Source organism: Trachurus japonicus, chromosome 13 (assembly GCF_045865225.1).
Source record: "Trachurus japonicus isolate A0001 chromosome 13, Traja_1.0".
Lineage (NCBI taxonomy): Eukaryota > Metazoa > Chordata > Actinopteri > Carangiformes > Carangidae > Trachurus > Trachurus japonicus.
In genome coordinates this window covers 31,933,842-31,954,681 of record NC_140919.1, presented here as the reverse complement: position 1 = coordinate 31,954,681, position 20,840 = coordinate 31,933,842, and the positions used below count along the sequence as shown (strand labels likewise).

General features: G+C 41.1%; 1 protein-coding gene across 7 annotated transcripts in view; it reads left to right on the top strand.

Moving 5' to 3' along the window:
- Positions 1-20,840, top strand: part of nbeab (neurobeachin b) — a 213,911-nt gene that overhangs the window by 117,444 nt on the left and 75,627 nt on the right. For 6 of the 7 annotated variants that reach the window (XM_085795996.1, XM_085795995.1, XM_085795994.1 and 3 more), the window contains exons 30-36: positions 473-630; positions 2,027-2,150; positions 3,891-4,018; positions 7,715-7,776; positions 12,038-12,102; positions 14,134-14,242; positions 16,137-16,303. In XM_085795996.1, coding sequence (XP_085652122.1) covers positions 473-630; positions 2,027-2,150; positions 3,891-4,018; positions 7,715-7,776; positions 12,038-12,102; positions 14,134-14,242; positions 16,137-16,303 — 813 coding nt within the window. Of the gene's footprint in view, positions 1-472; positions 631-2,026; positions 2,151-2,988; positions 3,109-3,890; positions 4,019-7,714; positions 7,777-12,037; positions 12,103-14,133; positions 14,243-16,136; positions 16,304-20,840 lie in introns of all 7 variants that reach the window. The other variant, XM_085795997.1, reaches the window with a different exon arrangement.

Sequence of the window (20,840 nt, the reverse complement as noted above, 5' to 3'; positions counted from 1 at the left end):
TAGATGAACTTTTCTTATTTTCTTGCTCTAAAGTAGTGAATACATTTGTATTATCCACTATGTTGTGGGGTATTTCAAGGTCAGAAGAACAGAACTCTCTGCTCTGCATTGAAGTATAACATTCTGACAAAACTGAACAAGTGTTTCACTCACAGCTCTAGCCATCTTTTTACACTGTAACATCAAGGCCATAAGTCATACTATATGAATAATTCCATGACGTTATCACAGTTTGCGTCTATAGTCGCCATCTGTAGTTGCTCATAGCCCCCTGGAGCTGTTAGGGATCTGGTGTCTTGCTCAAGGAGACTTTGGCAGGGAAGGTGGGACAGAAGACATACTGAAAACCTCAAAGTTTTTACATTCTTCTTGTTGTTTTTAACATTTTAACTGTTCTTAATTTTTTATTGGTCTTTCACATTGAGTTGTTTGTTTGTGTGTGTGTGTGTGTGTGTGTGTGTGTGTCCTGTAGAAGTGTGATGGTGCCTGTGAAGAAAACCTCCCCTGGCAGCCTCGCAGTTCACACAGTGGGAAGCAGCAGCAGCACCTCTGCTGGGCTGACAGCTGGCAGCACCCCCAACATCTTTGCTGCTGCCTCTGTGACACCTAAAAGCATGATCAACACCACAGGTAGGACATGCTCAAGGTTACCAGAAAATACTTACATGGTTAAAATACTGTGGCCAATGCTGGTGATGTGGTTAAATTACAAACATTAGGCTACTAATTTACTACAATTACTGCTCACCCTAATGACTCAGTCTAGTTTTTCTTTCACCAATGCTGTTTCAAAAATAGAGATGAAATGGTTTCCCTCTACTGGATAATGTGATCTTACATGTCAGTGCAAGGTCTTGTTATCACCACTAGATGGTGCTCTTTACCTTCCTTGCAGTGTCTGCAGCAGAGCGAGCTCAAGAAAATACAAACGTATATCTTTCTAATGCAACCAAAAAAGGAAAATAAAAAACTGTTATAATTTGAATGATACAATTAAATAGTCAAAATGAAATGGAAATGAACTTGTGCATACAGCTTCACCTTGGAAAGTGTGTTCCTGTGTGATGTACTGCATACCACTCTCCCCTCCCCTGCTATCACATTGCTTCTCCTGGGGTTTTGCTGCATTGAGCTGGTTCCACCTCAGGACTCCTGGTCAAGGCCTCTGAAAGGACCCACTTAACACCAAGAAGGACGTCCAACACCTTTTAATGCGCTCCATTTAAAGGAAAAAAAAAACAAAAAACTCTCTCCTCTGTGAGCCCTACTGCAGGAATGAAAGAAATGTATCCAAGTCAGAGTGTATTTTCAGCTAAAGCCACAGACCCCATGATCTCACTTGCTCCGGTTTTCACCTCTCATAAGGACAGTGATAATTATTTTATACTTGGGCACGTGCTTCCAATAGGACGTGACTCAGTGCTTTACCTTAATTGTTTTTGTATGACACCCTTATTTTAGCTTTGATGCCAAAGTGTATCATGTAAAAATTTGATGTGGATGTTGTTTTGATATGTCAGTTTATTCTTAATCTTTGTCATCTTTCTAAGCAAAATAATTCCATATGCTGCTGCTGGCACGAGTGTTAACACCCAACGTAGTGAAACTTGGATTTCGTTAAAGACTTAGAGCACAATTTGACACTGTTACCATGTTTCCATTTGTTTGACTTGGTTGAAATTTGTGCTGACTGCTCAAGTTTACTGTCAGGAGACAGATTGTGGCTGATTTTTATAGTGTACTATTTTTTTTCTTTCTTCCCCCACAATTATTTTAGTCCGTGTGCTATTACATACATTTTCAGCCTGTGGAGGTGACACTGAAATGGAACATATTTGTTATGATTCAGTATGAAATATAATCTTTGATAAAATAAGTGTCATAGTTTGAAATATTAAAATTATATTTAATTTCAATGTGTTTTAATTATCTAAAAAATGAATTCTCACACACTTTGTATAATTATTAAATCTTGTTAAAAATATATGTACTCATTCGTTGCATGCCTCTGCTGGTTGTCCTGCAGGAGCCACTGATGCAGCCCCCTCTACCTCCTCATCCTCCAGTTTTGTCAATGGAGCAACCAGTAAAAATCTGCCTGCCGTGCAGACAGTGGCCCCGATGCCTGAAGACACTGTAGAAAACATGAGGTAGGACCGGGGCCTCTCTGCTCACACACACACTCTCACTTCCCTTGGTAGTAAACTCACTTTATTATGTTTGTGTAACTTATATATACAATCCACTCACACATAGAGCTGTGTGCAAGGCTTATGTTTCAAACATGTTCCGTTAGAGAAAAAAAAAGTCTTCTTCTATTTCACTCTTCCTTTGAATTCATTGATTGATGGGTAATGATTGTGGAACGAAGATTCATTGGATTCGGTAAATTCTGAATTCTTCATTTTCTTTTTCAAAACAAAATGGCACAAATATGTGAACGCTATGAAAAAAAGTTTGAACTAATTCTTGATGTGCATTTGTGGATTTCTTTGTGTATATCTTGTTGTGACCTTGACTCATCTTTCTCTCTTGCTCTAATAGTTTGTGACAGACGTCTTTAGTCCTGTTCTCCCACTGGTGAGAGCTCAGGTCTTTCTCCAGAGTCTCTCTATCTCTCTCTCTCTCTCTCTCTCTCTCTCTCTCTCTCTCTCTCTCTCTCTTCCTCAGTGTGTTTTGCTGGAGGAACAGAGATTCAGTTGCCATGGCAGCAGTAACCGACATCACTTAGCGTAACTGTGAAGTCAATGATAGTACTATCTTGCTGCAGACCTTGCCCGTGTCTAACTTATATTTTCGATGAGGACAAAACGTCCAAGCTGAATCGCCTGCTCCAGCCAGCTGAAAAAATAAATGTGGTTATCAATGTGTATTTTTATACCTCAGCTCATATGTATTTTATCATTATAATTCTGCTAAGTGGTCCATGAGCACAACCCGTATGTCACAAAACATGAAGTAGTTATGTTTTTTTTCTCTCTATTCCAGTGCCTTTTGTGAAGTGGACCAGTGTCCACTACGCCAAGGACTGACTCCTCCTGAGCTCAAACCCTTTAGCTCCCTGACAGGATTACAGGCAGCCTCCAGAGGTGCAGGCCAGTGTCTTAGGCAAGGACATTTATGTTGGCCACATAAACTCCCTGCATCCTGTTTTTTATGTGTATCTGTCATCCCTCTGCTGTGTTTTCCCAGAGCGCTGGAAGGAAGATACACAACGCACTCTTACAAACCCCTAAACCAAACCTTTCCTCCAGTCTCTGTGTTTATCTCTGTCCTGCTGCTTTCTACCCATCTTAGCCCGGGAAAACAAGCTTCAGCTCATGTTGACCACTATCGTGTATGCGCACATAGGAACACAACAGAGAATCTGTCTTTTGCAGCTCGAGTCCTATCTCTATGGCTACATGACTCCAGCTCGCACTTTCTCTGAGGTGCTAAGATAATGTCGAGCTGCAGCATGCACTGAGTGTGTGGAAGATAAGGAACTTTCCTCTGCAGTGTTGAACACCTGTGATCCCAGTGTGCAAGTCTGGTTACTGTACATGTCACAACAAAGAATGCAAACAACTGAGGAGAGATCCTATAAAAACACGTGTTCATATGGCTTTTAACAGCATAAGCTCCTCTTGTAGTGACATCTCCAGCACCCATATCAGGTTTGGTTTGCATCCACTCAAATATGTGTGACCCTTTCCACTCACCAAGGCCCCTGACAGTCTGGCTACACACTAACTGCTGTTAGCTGTGTGCACTGGGTCAGCTGTGAGGATCATGCTGCTCTTTTCATGCGTCGATGGAAGGGACCATTACCTCCCTTCCATTTTGCTCTATTTCAAAAGTCTTTGTATTTTTTATTTTGTGACTTCTGTCTTGATGTGTTCTCTTGACAGCATTACTACGAAGCTGGAGAGGGCCTTGGAGAAGGTTGCGCCCCTGCTGAGAGAGATCTTTGTCGACTTTGCACCTTTTCTATCACGTACCCTGCTGGGCAGCCACGGCCAAGAGTTGCTCATAGAAGGTACAGTACAGATGTCGTATAGTGTGTTTGATTCTCACACCACTGTGTGCAGCTCTGTCCTCTTTATTGTATGAACTCCTTCATACTTCATTGATGGATGCCCACACAGTCGTTGGTGTTGACAGGAAAGTCACTGTTTTGCACACAAGCTGGGGGTTTGTCATTGACTCGCTGAATCTGTTTTGATTCGTCTTTGATTCAAATTTCTAGATGTGGTATTTTTAAACATCAGTGGTTCACATTTGATGGTTGTTGCCCCCTGCTAGTAATATTCATAGTGCTAATGTTTCTCAAACCTTAGACCCTATTTCCAGCTTATAATTTTCTATTTGTGATGGAAGCATACTTTGGTCTTTTTTTTAATATATTTTTTGTTTGTTTTTTAATTTCAGCATGAACTCATAGGAACTGATTTTTTGCCATTGAAGGAATATCTAAAACTTCAGATCAGTTCCTGAGAAAACAGCGAATCTGTCTCTAGAAAGAGAAATAAAGTATAGATCTTGATAGAAGCATTATTAATCATCGTCTCAGAGATAATGTTATAGTTTGTTGATGTGTGGTGATGTAGCACTGTGAGTAAAACCTGTATTCATGAATATTTTAGCACCGACTTGATACCCCGTCATGATAACACAGCCTTCAGGATTCATTCCTTCACTGTAATAGCCCTAACAATTTTATTTAAAACTGCATTACAGCAGTCACATTGCATGTATTTAAAGTGTTGGCCTGACTGGCTCAGTTGTGCACAGTGTTGCAGAAGTGTGTGATCCCTCTGCTGCACTCTACCCCTGGCTCGAGTCTTATTTCCTGGTGGCTGTGTGAAGTTTCCCAGTGCCTTCTCCAGGCCTCAGGTTGGCAGCCTCTCACAGTGCTACTTGTGCCTAACCTCAGGGTCTATGCCTGCATGTCTGTGTGCTGCCACTCCACTTCTCTGGCTTGTTTTGGCTTGTACTCACAAGAACACACTGCCACCGCAGCCAGCAGTGTCTGGCATTTACTGTATGTGCTTGCAGATACACATTGCATGGTGTACAGTATCTAGGATTTCTACTCTCAACTTGAAATTTACAAGCTAAATTACATTTCTAAGAGCCTGTTCTTTTCTCCTGATTTGATATGAGTCTCAGTGGTCTGTGTAGGTAATGACAGCAGGTTGAAAGAGCCTGCGCCTATGACTTTACTAACCCTAACCCAAAAGAGGATTCAGAGCCATTCCTGAACATAGTTCATTTGTGAACTTTTAATAGTACCATTTACCTACGATAGAGTTCCTCTATTTTAAGCAATATAAAATCAAACAAATAATAAATATTTAGCCTTGCAAAATGTTTCTTTCTTATTGAGCTGTGACCTTTAGCAGGTTTAATTATAAGTAGGGCTGATATAAACTATTTCTGTCAAAATTAGTGGTCAAATGATTCATTTAATTCTGTACAGCGATTAAAACAACATTTAAAGTTTACTAATCATTTTTTTTAAATATCTCCATTTAGCCAGTGCAATTACACAGACTGACAGTTTAGCCTCTGTTTATCATGCATGTATCATACATACATGTATATACATATGAATCTGGATGAGAGTTTGCCATGTACATGTGGCTTATGCCACTCGCACAAGCTCAGGGGAAAGGAATGAAAAATCAGGTAGCACAGCCTTGACAAGTGTGAATATGTCTGTTACCCTTTCACTCAAAGTCTGTCAGCAGACTGACTAAGCTGACAAACCAGAGCTGAGCTGAGAGTGTAACCCCACAAACAAGGTTGTAGATAGACAGCTCGGGCCTCAGCACTCTTCACCAGACATGTTAAACTCTGTCTGGGTCTGTGTGCACCCTGACATGGATTAGAGCACTTTATCAGACCAAACAAATGCACAGATTTACCACATGGACTTTAAATCTTTAAATTTGTCGTAGTCTTGGTGCATTTGTCCCTGTACTTGAACTGATTATGCTGTTTCTCCTTCTCTTTCTCTTTTTTTCCCACTGGCCCCTTCCCAGGCTCACAGTTGAAATACTGTGCTATAGTGCAAAGGCACTCCATTTACGAGTAATTACCAGCCATCCATCACTCCTAAGATTGCCTGGGGTCGAGCCCTCCTGTGCCCCGTGTGCCCCTTCGCCTCACCATATTCCTTCACCCCCATACAGACATGTGGTCACTGCAGCAATTATGTTGAGTGCACCCTGAGCTTTACACTTGGAGTTGGTGTGTTAGGCCTGTGTATGAACACTGCTGCTGTTGTGATGCCTGCCGTCTGCTCCTCGCTGTCCCCTCAGTGGCCCAGCCTGCCGACACATCGCCCCACAATGCCACATTCACCCGTGCCTTAACCCTGCCCTGTTTACAGGAAAGGACTGGCAGGCCATGTTTAAATAGAATGCATTTAGTTTGTCTACAAGCACAAGGCCAGGGTCAGTTGGCCACCTGACTCCTGTGTCAGGCTGGACTGACTTATAGCTCAGCATGTCACTGCTATAACAAGAGGTCAGCTGTGGCACTCTGTACAAGAGGAGGTCACATCCTCTCAGAGCATTTACAATATGCTCCCTCGGACAGTCTCTGTTCATGAATAGAGATGGATGGAGAAGAGGTGACTACAAGATCCATCCATCCTTTGCTCTGAATATTTACAATATTCTCACAAACCAAACTATGTCCAGTGAATGTCATCTGGCTGATCGGCTCAATCCATAACTGTTTTGACTATATAACTGCGTTTGAGTGCACATTTGAGTTTCTTAGGTAAACACAATTGAAAATATGGGCACAAAGACATTAATAACTTAGTATTAATTTAGATATTGCATTGTATGTTATAATATTTTGTCTTTAATTATGGAAATGGAGGTAGTTGCTATAATTTTGACAGATTATGTACTTATTACTTTGATATAAATATGGTTTTGTTGTGTGAATTAAAATTGAATAGACACTTTTTCTTCACAGTGAGGGTAGTTTGAGAGCAGTTTGGTCTTTGCTCTGATTGACACCCTGTCATGCATTCAACAATAGCAGCTGTGTGCCACAGACGTGTACTCCCGCTAGCCTATAATGAGTCCTGGAGAGTTGCTTTCTTTCCTCTACTAATGACTTCACCTTAACGCTTCTTGCCAAGTGCAACAGAAGGAGCTGGAGGTGCAGAATACGAGACCAGTTGTAGCTATTGTTTCTGCAAATGAGCTTTTTCACACCTGCCCTTGTTTCATTAGAGAGTTGTCCGCTTCTACGGCTCACCATCTACAGAATGGAGATGAGGGAAGAAGCTGTGAATGTCTGTGTTCACTTCTGTGAGTTTGTGTGCATGTGTTAAGGCGTGTGTGTGTGTGTGTGGTGGGGTGCTCACATGCACATGTCTGCATCTGTTCTGCACACATCTATTCTGTGCAGATGCAAATGACTTTTTTGCAGTTTCATGACACGCAATTTGAGAGCACAATTTGGGGGGCCTACTCAGTTGCCTAAAATTTCTTTCATGCCAAACACAATATACAGTAATTTTGTCCAGGTGCCATTCTGTATGTATGTCTTTGTGTTACTGTATACTGTATTTATTTTTCAAGTGTTATTTGGCTCTGATACATAAAAATATAAAAAAATTATACCCACACATTCTTACATACTGTGTAGTACTAACGTTTATGGATAATATCTGTTCTTTTCTGTTCATCTGCCCTTGTTGCTGCAGGTCTAGTGTGTATGAAGTCAAGCACCTCAGTCGTGGAGCTGGTCATGTTGCTTTGTTCTCAGGTAAGCTTTTTCTTTCATTTCCTTTTCATAATTCTCTTTTCCAGGTTATTTTTATCTTTTTCTTTAGGTCCCATCCTTTTTTCTCTTATCTTTTTCATGTTTCTTTTAGGAGTTTCTACTTTAGTTTAATATATATAGATATAATACAGTACATTGCACAATCACTAATTGAAAATGGTCTGTACAATGGCCCATTTCACTCAGCTCTAAAATATATAAAACACACAAATCACACATTTCAGATACTTTGTAAATGTATGAATTAGCTTTTAATACGTTGTTAAATTCAGTCTTATATCATAGAACAAGTTATTTTATCTATCATCGCTAAGCTTTTCTTATCTGTGTCCTTTTTTAAAAAAAAATGTTCCATAAGCAAAGTCTCAAAATGGATGACAACATGCAGCCTCACACAACTCTCTGAGAATCCAGCGACTTTCTCACTACACCCCAGAGCTTTAATCCCCAGCCCTCCTTTGGAGAATGAGCCCCACCTCATGTGATGCTGCTAGTGACTGATCACCTCCGAGCTGACCCTCTGAATCTCTTGTTAAGCCCTTGTTTTAGAGAAGGTCAAAGCCCCGATGTAGCAGTTAGAAGAGAAGATATTTAACATACCTTCTGTCAGCCCATCATTCTTGCATTGGGAGCCCATAAGGAAGCCATTACTTGGTGCCTCTTTGTGGATCCAGACTGCAGGGCCAGAGCCTTGAGGATTGCCACTATATGTGCTCCGTGGTATCCGCAGTCCAAAGCCCTCTTCAGCAGGGAGCTCAACCTGTGTTATATGGAGGCCATTATTCAGGGGCTTTCCTCCAAAAAATGTACATAAATGAGCCAGCCGGTACTGAATTATTGTTGCTCTTTTGAAGGTTTTTGACAGACTCCTTTTTGCGATGCTTTTCTGTCTGTGGAGTCTCTGTGGGAAGTTGCTTTTTCGAGCGCTAGGATTTATTGCAGATGAGAGCGTCAGCATGCTGTTAAGGGGTCTGAGTCCACCCCCCCCCCCTTTGCACAGATAGCATTACTGCGGCTCCAGAGGTTCCTGCCATTAGAGGCTCTAGGGATGAAACCCAGGCTGAGATATCGATCAGACAGTAAGGCGTTGAAACTGGACCATATAGCTTGGTGTCCTTCTACAACCTCACAAACAGAGATGAGCCATTGTTTTGTATCCTAACACTGCACCGTCACTAATGACTCTAGTTGTGTTGTCATCTTTTAAGATAATGATGTATTTTTGTTGTTATTGATGGATTACTGTTACTGATTACTGATAATCTGTGTCTTCCATATTGCTTCTTCCAGTTCACAAAAGTAATGTACACACAGAGTTGGTTAATCTAGTAACTATGATTTTATTTTTGTTTATTGTAAACGATAATTATGTTACACTACTGTATACAATTAATTCATACTATTTGCGGTGTCATACTTTATTTCTAGATATTTATAAAGCACAGCCTCTCAGATGCAGCGTGAGCTTTGGCTGACATCACTATAAAATGCCATCTTCAACATATCCCTCACATATTTCAACATTAATGTCTTAAGACAGCAAGGAGGGCACTTAGCTGACCTTTAGTCCCTCTCTGTTTTGTGACCTGTCAGTTTTATGAATAAATTAGTGCTAATGATCTGCCTTTTCTTATTTATGCATACTAATCACTACAATCACCGTGTGGCTGGCCACGGCTGCAGACACTGTGTGTCTCTCCTCAGCCTGGGCAGCTGAATGAAAAGGTCAAGCAGCTCTGTTTCTTGTAACAGCTTAAACATACAGGGGGGATCTAGAGTGGAGCCACAGAGATTTAGTGATGGAAGGCCTCCAGATGTGGAGAGTAGAACAGAGCAAAGCACAGCAGATAAAAGCAAAGGCTCCCGCGTACTGACAGCCTGGATTGAAACACCACAAATACTTAGTGCCCTGCTGAATTTCAGGAAGATGAAAGTGGGAGGAGTGAAAATCTTCTCGGGGCCAGCAAGCTTTTCTCTGGGATTGGACTTATGGGATTTGAGGTCAACAAAAAGGTGGTGGGCTTTTCAAAGATAGATGGAAAGATGGTACCATTGCCCCAAGTGAACCTACCCAACATTCCCCTGTGTCACGTTAAAGAATTCATCAGCACTTCAGCATTTTGGAACTTTTTTGCAACCTTTTAATAAATTGTTAGCTTTTAGACACAAATGTACGGTATTCTTCAATTTCATTTCTATAAATAACATTTTTCCCAGCATCAGCAGCTGTTTTCAACAAAAAAGCTCAAGTAAAGTAACTGTATGTAACTATCCAACACATAACGTAGTGTTTGCAAACAGCTCAGGAGAGGATTCCTATCAGATATTTGTGGAAACTAAACCTAAGATAAAAAGTGAGTGAAAAGTAGCCTTACATTTGCCAGGTTGCCTGAAACAAAAAAAAAGAGTTGGCAGTGTTGTAAATAGTCAACTATTAGCTTAAGTTTGTCGTGCCGTTCTTCTGCCCTCAGAAGCCCTAGAACTCAATGAATGCATCACTAAATCCCGTCTTTTCGTATCCAAGCTACTAAACAAACTTCCAATGGCCAGAGGTGCTTCATTTTGGTCATGGTCTGCATTTACATCAGGGATCACATCTCTTTTGTAAGGAGGTGCACGTCAAGCCTAATTCCCTTCAAATGGGTAGCAGAGGACTTTCTCTGCAATCAAAGGCTGCCTCCTCTGGGAGTACTGTTCTCCAGTAAAAAAAAAAAAAAAAAAAAGGCAAGAAAAAAAAGCGAGCCTCTGAAGTGCTATCTCAGCTGTCAACTAGCATACCTCAGACAAGATAGCAAATATGACTCCTTCATGCTATACCTCCACTGACCTGCTGCCATTTTCCTGGCATAGCCCAGATGTCACATCTGCCTTGATTTCCGTATTTATTTTTGTCACATGAGCATGGTGCAAGTGGAACCTCAGAAGACTGCCTGTACATGATCCCTGTCCAAATCAAGAACAGCTTATTCCAGCCAGATACTGTAGCAGTGGAAGGGGGTCATGGGGAACATTTGGAGACCAGATGCTCAGCAGTTTGTCAGCACCATCTCCCTGACTTAACGCATCGTAGGGTCAGACTGTGTAGTCTTGCATGAACCGGTATGTGTCAGGCAAGACAACTGTGTACAAAAACACATGCCCATACATAATAATGTCAATGTCAGTTATTGTGTTGCTATACACAACAAGTGCCTCTTATCTTTCTCCAACACTTAGATGAAACAAGCACTACAGTATATATCATTGTGCTATATATCAGTATGAACACAGATAACAGCTGAGCTTTCAGTATATCCTGTCTTTTAGGAATTACAATAATATTAACTAACTCCAAATTTTACCTGAATAATCACAATCTAAGGCTCTTATATTGGTGACTAGCCATGAGTTGCATATAGACAAGTAGTCCTATGTCTGGAAATCTTTTCTTTAAGATTTCCTCTGTTTTTCCCTCCTCTTTTGAACTGTGGCCTTCTCTGTTTTCTCTTCCATTTGCACCTCAGTGAGGGTACAGGAGAGCTGGATTTCCCACAGTGAAAGGCGCGCTCTCAGACTGCTTTTTAATCATTTCCAGAGCATGTTGTGAGACAGCAAGTGCTGGCACTCTGGCCCAAGGCTCGGATCCCTTCCAGGCGCACACTGCAGGGCTCAGTGAGCCTGCTCAGTAATCTGTCACTGTAAGGGACAGAGGAAATGGCTGTATTTAAGTGAGAGGATATAGTTTCATCCCACAATTACATCTCTCCTGTGTTTACAGATCTTTTCACAGAGGAAGAAAGGATGGTCACACATGTGGTGCAGGATTTCAACTTTTTATAGCCATCACTTTTTTTCCACAAAGGATATGTGAACTACATGCTTTCCTTACCTACTTGAATTACAAGCTATGACATGTAATCTAAATTACAGTTGAAATATGCAATTTAGATGGTGAAATGTGATACATTTCTGAAAGATCTTGTTGCATATTGGATTAAAAGGGCATTTTCATACTGATACTCTGCCATTTTACCTTTTAATGTGCTTTGCAAAACTGTATGAGAAAGTGCTAGCTTCTAGCTTTACTGCTTGATTTGTGGGAAACTGGTCATTCTGACATGATTTTTTCATTAAACCCAGATCTAATATCACTTTTAAGGGTGTAATTATATTCTGTTTTCTTCAGAACTTTTAACCAACTGCTAACAACAAAAAACACATGTCTGCTTTTGTAAGTAATAGATCACAAATTCCTTAATTTCAGGAATGGCAGAACTCCATTCAAAAGAACGCTGGCCTGGCCTTCATTGAGCTAATCAACGAAGGAAGGTAATGTATCCTTTCAATGTTATTCATAAATCACACAGCCAAACAGTTGTTTAGTCATACCCTCTGTTATCAGCATGTTTATTTAATTTTTGTTGTCTGCCTGGCAACTACAAAAAAAAAAAAAGATGTTGGATTAAGTGAAGGGGTGTAGATTAGCTGTAAATCTCTTGCTCTCGTTGGCCGCTCTGATGGGGTTAGGATAAATAAGTCTGTGGTGACTGAATGAAGTAAGAATGCGGGCACAACAACACAGTCGGCCGTTCTTATTGTTCGCCTTATTAGAGCTCTATCTCTGCCTGTTTTCCCTGGACATCCCAGTATCTGTGCTTCACTTTCTGTCTGCTCTCCTCTTCCGTTCGTCTCTGGGTGTGGCCAGACTTTGGGATTTCCGTAGAACAGATCAGGGGCAGCTCAGCCCCCTTGCCCATCTGCTGACCCATCTGCCCAGACCCTCTGTATGCCCAGGCGCTTGTCTCAGCCCAGTCAGGCTTCTCTGAGTCCCCCACTGGCCCTGGAACAAAGAGCTTCAGTCAGTAGGGCCACACGGCGCTGTCCAGGGTGCTGGTGACAGATACATAATTTCCCAGTCTTACTCAAGTCTCTGTACACCTGCTCGGCTTAACTAGACAGATCTAGAGGTAGCTAGAGTCTGGTAAATCTGTTTGCCTTACAAGGCGTGGCTGACACAGACATTGTATCTGCTGAATGTGCAACAACACGTACAGCGGGTAGTTGTGCACCGCGTCTCTGTTTTCATGATGCAGCTGCTTCGTTGCTGCCATCAAACACACTAAATTGCCCTGATTAGATCTTCTCGAGCATCCCTGTGATTTTCATGTTGATGCAGTACAGTGTTATTTTCTGCATACAGCTCTGTTAGCTCAGTGTCTGGAAGCCCTGAACAGTAAAAGCTACAGACCCCTGACTGGTTTTATGATAAAGACAATATATATGGTGCTTTGGAGAACTCAACATAAAATGCTTTGAACACAAATAAAAGAAAAAGACTATAAACTATAAATCAGTTTGATATGATTGGAGATCTTCTGTCTCCAATTGTGTGTTTGTTTTCCACAATCAGTAGGCAGTGAACTTAAATTATGAACCAAATTTGGAATTTTGGAATGATCACTGATTTTATATGGATTGCAGCCTGCAGTGATATCACTCTCATCTTAGGCTAAGTGTGAAAACTTGTTGTTTCCCATGTGCAGAATACTAATGCAGAAGTGTAGAAGAAAATCTTGTTTTTTTTTCCTGTTTCCAAATATCACTTGTCAACTTGGTTTCTCATCTATTCTTGGTTTGAAAACAAAGCTTGGTGTTGTCAGCCTCTTTCTTTGAACAGTAGACGTCTGTCTATTAATGAGCGCTTGTCAACAGTTAAAGAGGCAATAGCAGCTGATGAATGCAGCCTCGGGATTACTGCCTCTCCTTGGGATGGGAGGAAAATTACAATCTGTATCAAGCACTGGAGAGGAACAGGGGCCGCTTTAATTAAAACAAAGCTAGCCTAATGGTGTGTAAAATGGCATGTAATCTACACACAAAAGCCAGGGTGTTTTCAATTATTAAAGATACTAGAATTTAAATGTGAATATGGGTGGAAACCACAGAGTGCTCCAGAGTCAGCCATGTGAGAAGTTATCCACAGCCTGACTTGTCAGCAGTACGGGCACTGGGTTGATGTTCTGGTCAGTGGGAAAGGATGCTCAGTCAATCTGGAGCGTGCCAGACAAGCTTCAATGCTCTAATGACACTCCATTCCCTCCTTAATGCTACAGAGGGATCTGTCACTGACCTGCTGCCTTGCAACATAACACAGACAAATGATACTATTTACTAGTCCGTTCTTTCAACAAGCTGAATGTTGCACCACCCTGACAAGCTATATTTGCCTCAACACTGCACCTTCCTTAGGAGAGTCATTACACCAGATTTTAGCCAATAAAAAACAATCCATTTCATTATTAATGATTAATCTGTATACGAAACTGTCCACTGCATTTAACTTTGTCTGCAATGTTAAAGGTTGCTCTGCCATGCCATGAAGGACCACATAGTTCGTGTTGCCAACGAAGCTGAATTTATCCTGAACAGACAGCGAGCGGAGGACGTCCACAAGCACGCAGAGTTTGAGGTAGAAGCTGTGCCCTACTTTCTAGCTCCTGAAATTAAATAATGAATGCAAATTAGTCAAACTACTGACAAAATATTGTGAAAAAGAAAGTATAACGACACATCACTGTTTTCTCCAAATTCTAACTCCACTATTTGCTGTAAAATGATTTGGTCTATTTTCTAATGAAACCTAAATGGCTATTCAACAGTACATTTTCAGTATTCACGTCCCTCTGTGTCTTCATGAAAACTAAATTCTCACCCTTGCACTTCTTATGAAGCAGTGTAATTATTGGTAGCAGAGGGATATGTCAACAAATTTAATTTAGGATTTTGATGAGCCCACCAGCTCAGGGAATAACCTCGTCAGTCTGTATTTTTCCCACCCACATCAAAGCGCCCCTGTTTTAGAAACAAAAGGGGAAGCTATCAAGGTTCATCAAGTTAATATGTGATTGAAATTAGTGTGCAGCCTTTCTTTTCTTCTAACTGTCTACATAGAAAGGAACAAAAGAAAAACAGTGCAAGTCACTTTACAACATGGTTGAGAGAATTAGAGAGAGAATGAAATAAAAATATGAAGCTAAAGAATTTTTGAAAAAAATAAAAATTGTTTACAGAAATAGTTTGGCTATTGTAGAACATCAGAAGACGCACACACACATGCACACACAAAATCTAATCGCACAAATCTTTACACACACACAAACACACACTTCCGCCACCTCTGTTAGCAGCTTGTACATGGGAGGAGTGATGAGTTTCTTATCTGAGGAAAGCAGCCATCCTCAAACAGCTGCTTGATATACAGTTCTTGAGGATCCTTGACCTGCTAGATAAACTGGAAGAGACGGCTAGATGTGCAATGTCAGGGGAAGGGGGAAGTGTACCTGGCCCCATTCGTTCTGTCTGCCAGCTCCAGACAGCCTACACTTTTCATCTAGCTCTGACGTTACTTTATTACCCACTCTCCAAGATTGAAGATTCACAACGCAGATAAGACATTTTTACAATTAAGTTGGTGTCAGGGCGAAGCATCATATGTTTTAAAGTGATAAATAACATTTGATATTTGTCACAGCGTCACGTGGTAATGCGAGGTGACAAGCAGAGATTGAGTTATCTGCCACGTGAAGAATATGTTGAAGTATAATATCTGACAGAATTCAAATTTGAAGCAGGAAATTCAATTAACTTCCCGCTTCTGTTAGCAAATTAGATTTTGAATATTAGCAAGAGTTCCCCCCAGGTGGCATAGCAAGACAATCTAGAGTTAGATCAGCTCCTCTAGATTACTTTTAGCCACTTAGGGAGTTGCACTGACTTGTGGAAAATGATTTAAAACCAATATCGCCATTTTATCATCCTAACACTTGGATATTTCTAAACATCTATCTGTATCTTTAAATTACCCTGCATATTTACATTTTATTCCATTCCTATCAGGCAACAATAACAAAGCTCTTTATAGTGTTAGCTTTGTAAACCTTGACATTTGATAGTCTTTGTGGATCTATTAGACTATTTTCCCTTCGCCTCTAATAGCACCATCCACATCTTCCTAGCAGGGAGCCTCATCTGTCCGCAGTGAGGGAATGGGCTGCCTTCATGCGCTTGCCATGATTTACTACACTCCTCCAAGGGAGCAGAAATATATCTCTCAGCTGTCCACTAATATCTTTATGCACTCAAGTGTGTTGAATGAAGCCATAACATTCTTCAGTGTGACAAATGCTCCATTAGAGGGTATATACTATTGTAGCTTTATTCAAGTAAAACATTCTCAAATGCTATTAGCACAATATCACATATCGCTCTTGGCAGTGGACTCTGTGCCTAAAGCCATTAATGTACAATGAGGTTCACACTATGTTTTTCTTCTTTCCTCGGTCCAAACGTCTATCTGAAATTAGTCCAACTGTGCCCAGTATGCTGCCGATAGAAAAGAAGAAGAGAAGATGTGCGACCACCTGATCAGCGCCGCTAAACACAGAGACCATGTGACAGCCAATCAGTTAAAGCAGAAAATCGTCAACATCCTCACCAACAAGCACGGCGCCTGGGGGGAGCTGGCTCAGAGGTAAGCTCTTACACTTGGACAGACATGCAGTACTGTATAAGGAGCAGGTTCAAACTAACATGGACCACACTAGGTCTTTAACGTGAACCTCAGGTCCAACCCAGGGGACAAAAGTTACCTGTTCACAAAACTCTGCAGTGATGGACTAGGCCACCAGTTAATGTCATTTTCCCAGGATCCGATAGGGTCAGCGATCAGGTCAGCAAACGCAATTACAGTGTGGAGTGGCTTAATCCCCCGGGGACAGCTGATTGGCCAGTGGTCCGACATGCTGGGGTGGAAGAAGGGGGTTGGGGTGTTTCTGCAGTGTTGTCCAGGCATTCATTGACCCCCTCAGTAACACAGACCAGCACCTGGTGTTAGTTGCAGACTTCCCCACGGGCCCTGTTAAAATAACCGCTGGCTCTCCTGCTCTGCCTCCCACCTCTCACCCTCATCCACATGGTCCCACAGATATGACTGGAAGTGTTACAACAGACTGCTAGTTTTGCCATTCATCTTTTGTTACAGATGTAACAGCACATGCATTTGTTAGAAAGACAAAACTGTGAAGCTTCAGTTTGTGCTTGCAGATGAGGCTGTAATGGGAATATGGATTTTTTTTAAAAAGAAAGAAAAAAGTCAACATGACTGGGTGCAGATGAGATGCTGAAATGAACAGGAAAATAGAATAAAAACAAACAAAACCCAGCAGCATCCACCCAAACATTCATCCAAGTACTTTTGTTAATCACACTGTGAGTTGTATTCTGCAAGAGACTTTAGAGAAACTCTGCGTCTTGATACATCACACCACTGCTGATTTGCCAAAATAAATTTTGTCTTTTTGCTGGAACAGTAGCCTTGGTTTTGTTATTAAATTCTAAAAACGTGGTGCAGATGTTCAGTCATGTTCGCTGAAACTGAGTCTTTCTCATCTAAACCCATGTTTACCATTGTCCAAAGTATTCTAGCTGCTGTAATTAGTTTTTACGGCTGTATTTCATGTCTTTAACTTGTAGTAACATTGAGAGAGTTTCCACACAAATCAGCAGATGTCTGTAGCAGCCACATTTGGTTTTCTTATTCATGGAAGATTATGCTGCATGTCTTTTTACTTTTACATGATATCAGATGTGTGTTTATCGCCATTAATTACTGTGTCCTTTTCATGTTTTTAAGAGGCCATTACTTTGTTTTGATTAACTACTACAGAGAATCAGAACCTATGAATGTTTAGTAAATAACAAAATTTTGTCTGAGACTGAGAAGTTAACAGTGTTCAAGTAGAGATTTTCATTTTCTGACTGAACCTTAGCAGCATGACAAAATCTATTGGATTGAATTCTGGGCTCTTGTTCAAATATTTATAGAGCCCCTCTCAGAGGCAAAGCATTTGCATTGAAACAAAAGGTTATTGAGCGTGGGTGCATTGTAAATGATACCGCAAAACTTCCAACAAATTCAAATTTAATGGTAACCTGCTGGTGAAGAAAAATGATGCAATATGCTCACAAGCTCAAGGCAGTGTTGCAGTTCAACAGCTTAGTCTTATTCACTGCTACATTAACTTTCCCATTTATGCTGCTCTTGTAAAATATAAAGCCCTCAAGCAATTTGAGGTGGCTGTCTGTTATATGTGTGTGTGCGTGTGTGCACGTGTGTTTGCATTATTGTGTCTATGTGTGTGTGTGTGAGAGAGAGAGAGTGTGAGAGAGAGACTTGTTAATGTTTGTTTTCACCCTCATGCACAGAAATTGCTTTTGCCTTTTACTCCTAAGTTCTGCCTGGAGACATGCCAAAGGATATTTATCATAAATGAAGAATACATTATAAACAAAATTATTCTTAGGCAGCTGGGAGACGGAAACTAGTATAACTTATACTGTGTGTTTATATATTTTTTTTCATCTTCCAGTGTGTGTTTGCAACAGTGCTCATTAAATGGCTATAACCACCTGGTCTGCCATCAGATGTGTCCGTTTCTGTCTGAATTACAGACATCTGCAGGTTATCTGTGTCTCTGAGGGCCACTCTGTTTTGAGCTGTTGTTCTCTTTGTGGCAAATAGTGGATGAAATAGTGTTGCAGCGCACACAACAACAGCCAACAATGAGGAAATAATCTGTGCAAGGCTCAAAAACAGCTGCTCTGCAGTCATGTGATCTGAGTGAAGAATAAGCAGATCAGACCCTATGGTGGCCTGTAGGATCATACTATATGCTTGCTTGATGATGAATGTCCCCCTGTATAGAGTCAGCATAGGAAAATCAATACTCCTCAAATTGAAACAGTATAGGGTTGTATTGATCCGCTGTGCTAAATCAAAACGAGGAGGCTTTGATACATCTCTCCAGGACAGCTCCCTGCCCAGTAATGACACACTATCAATTTTCGCTTTACACTGATAAATCAAGTTGAAAATTGGATGTCAGAGTTTTTTCTAGGGAGAGAGTGATTTTCCGTGCCCTCTGGTCCCCTCTGCTGTTGACCTCTGAACCATGCCAGTGGATTATAAAGTTCAGGCTCGTCTAAAGTGAAAGTAGATGTCAAGACGAGGCTGATAAATTCGTTCAAGAATAATGTCCAGCACTTTTGCGGCAAAGGACCACCTAACTGTGGCGATACGATAAATTCTCTCGCATTTTACCGCACTGTGACACTACAAGGACTTGCTGAGAGTAAATTAAGCAGAAAATGTTGGTTTCACACAACAAAACTCCTTGAATAACTGAATGATTTAAATTTGCTCACCGACCTATTGTTGTTTTTACCAATTATCTTTTATTTTTATTTTTTTTTTACAATGTTTCCTAAATGTAGGATTATCTTGAAAACAAATCATTTTACATCAGCCACAGCATACACAGACTGTTCACTATTTGTAACATGTATACCCTGTGGAGCTAATAAAGCCATACAGTACACAAGTAAACTCTCTTACACACTATGGACACTCTAACTTAGGTATTCACACTGTGAACTTCAGTGCATCTCTCTTGTGTCATTTTCTACCATTCATCCACCAGCGATCCGCAGGTACTAATTGTTTCGACACTACCAGCCTAAGAGAAATGTAAAAGGGGCTGAAGGAGACAAACCTCCCTTTGTTCCCATGCGGACGTCCATGTTCACATCAGCAGCATCAGTGACAGCTGACGGAGGAGCCTCCACTGGCCCCCACAGCAGACCTTAACCTTACCTGACTAGTCTATTGATTGTCAACATTTCTTCTGTATAATTACTTTTTTGTAGCAGGGAGGAGAAAGGAAAATGGCGGCACATATTGATCCGTGGCAAGGTGGTGAAACAGCCGTTTCCCTTGACTAACAGTGAGTTTCATCTCTCACACGTGATGAATGGTAACAATCTGCCCGTGGATAATAACTTTGTGATGGAATGAGCCTTTTTACTCACGATGTGCCTCGAGTATTTGGTCTCGCCTGAAAGGGTTATCAATTCTAATAGAAGCCCACTAGTGCAAAGGGGGGGCATCTGTATATGGCCTTACAGCCTCAGAGGGTTCAAGGTCTGATGACCCCTCTGGGGCAGAAAAGAAAGGCCAAGGTCTCTGGTTGATCCAGACAGTATAAACAAAAACCAGCCCAGTAGAATATCAGATGTATTTCAAACATATTGTTCTTTCTGACATCCAGAGGGCTACGATGTGTATCTTTTTTTTGTTTCTGTGTCAATGCAGTTTCATTCACAAGAGAGGCTTCAATAAAATGCAGTCCACTGATACAGCTTGCAAGTGCTGCTGATTTTTTTTTTTTTTTAACTATTATTATTTATTGAGTTAGTTTTTATTTAAAGCATGGTGCTGCTTTGTTCTTGTGAGCTGATTTTCTCTCAGCTAGCACTTGTTCTTGACCTACACCAGGCTTTATTCCCTTGAGCTGCTTTTAACCTTGCACACTGCGCTAATTATCTCTGGAAAAAGGCCCATTCACACAATCATCAATTTCACAGGGTGTTGAAATTGAGCTGGGCATTGCCTGACTGTGCCCCATTTCCGATGAAAGATGGGCATCCACAAATTCTCGCCGTCCAGGGGAAGATCACCTCCAGTACAGTAGAGTGCCGCATCCCCCGGCTGATCGCGTACGTCTGTCTTCATTACACCAGATGACCTGGAGTTAATCTTGTTGCTGCTGTGTAGTTTCCCTTTTGTCTTTGTCCAATAACCATTCCTCAATGTGGCTCTTCTCTATCTCTCAATCTACAAAAGGAATGTCATATCCAGTAACTGAAAGCATTTGGATCCTAGCTCGGTGTCCTCATGTCTGCAACAGTGTTGAGTGTAGTGATGATAAGAAATGGGGGAATTAAGGAGATGAAAGTCTTGTGTACCATTTGCAGCCCTCTGTGATAATCTGATCATGATGTTGGCTATACAGTCAGTTAACACTCGCCGTTTGACAGATGCATGATCAAACTTGATGTGTTTTTATAGAGGAAATTACTGTGTATTTTTTTCTTAGTTTATAGGTTACTTTGAAAACAGTGGGCTGAAAAAATACTGATCACCATATGGTTGCCAGTCACCACTTTTTGAT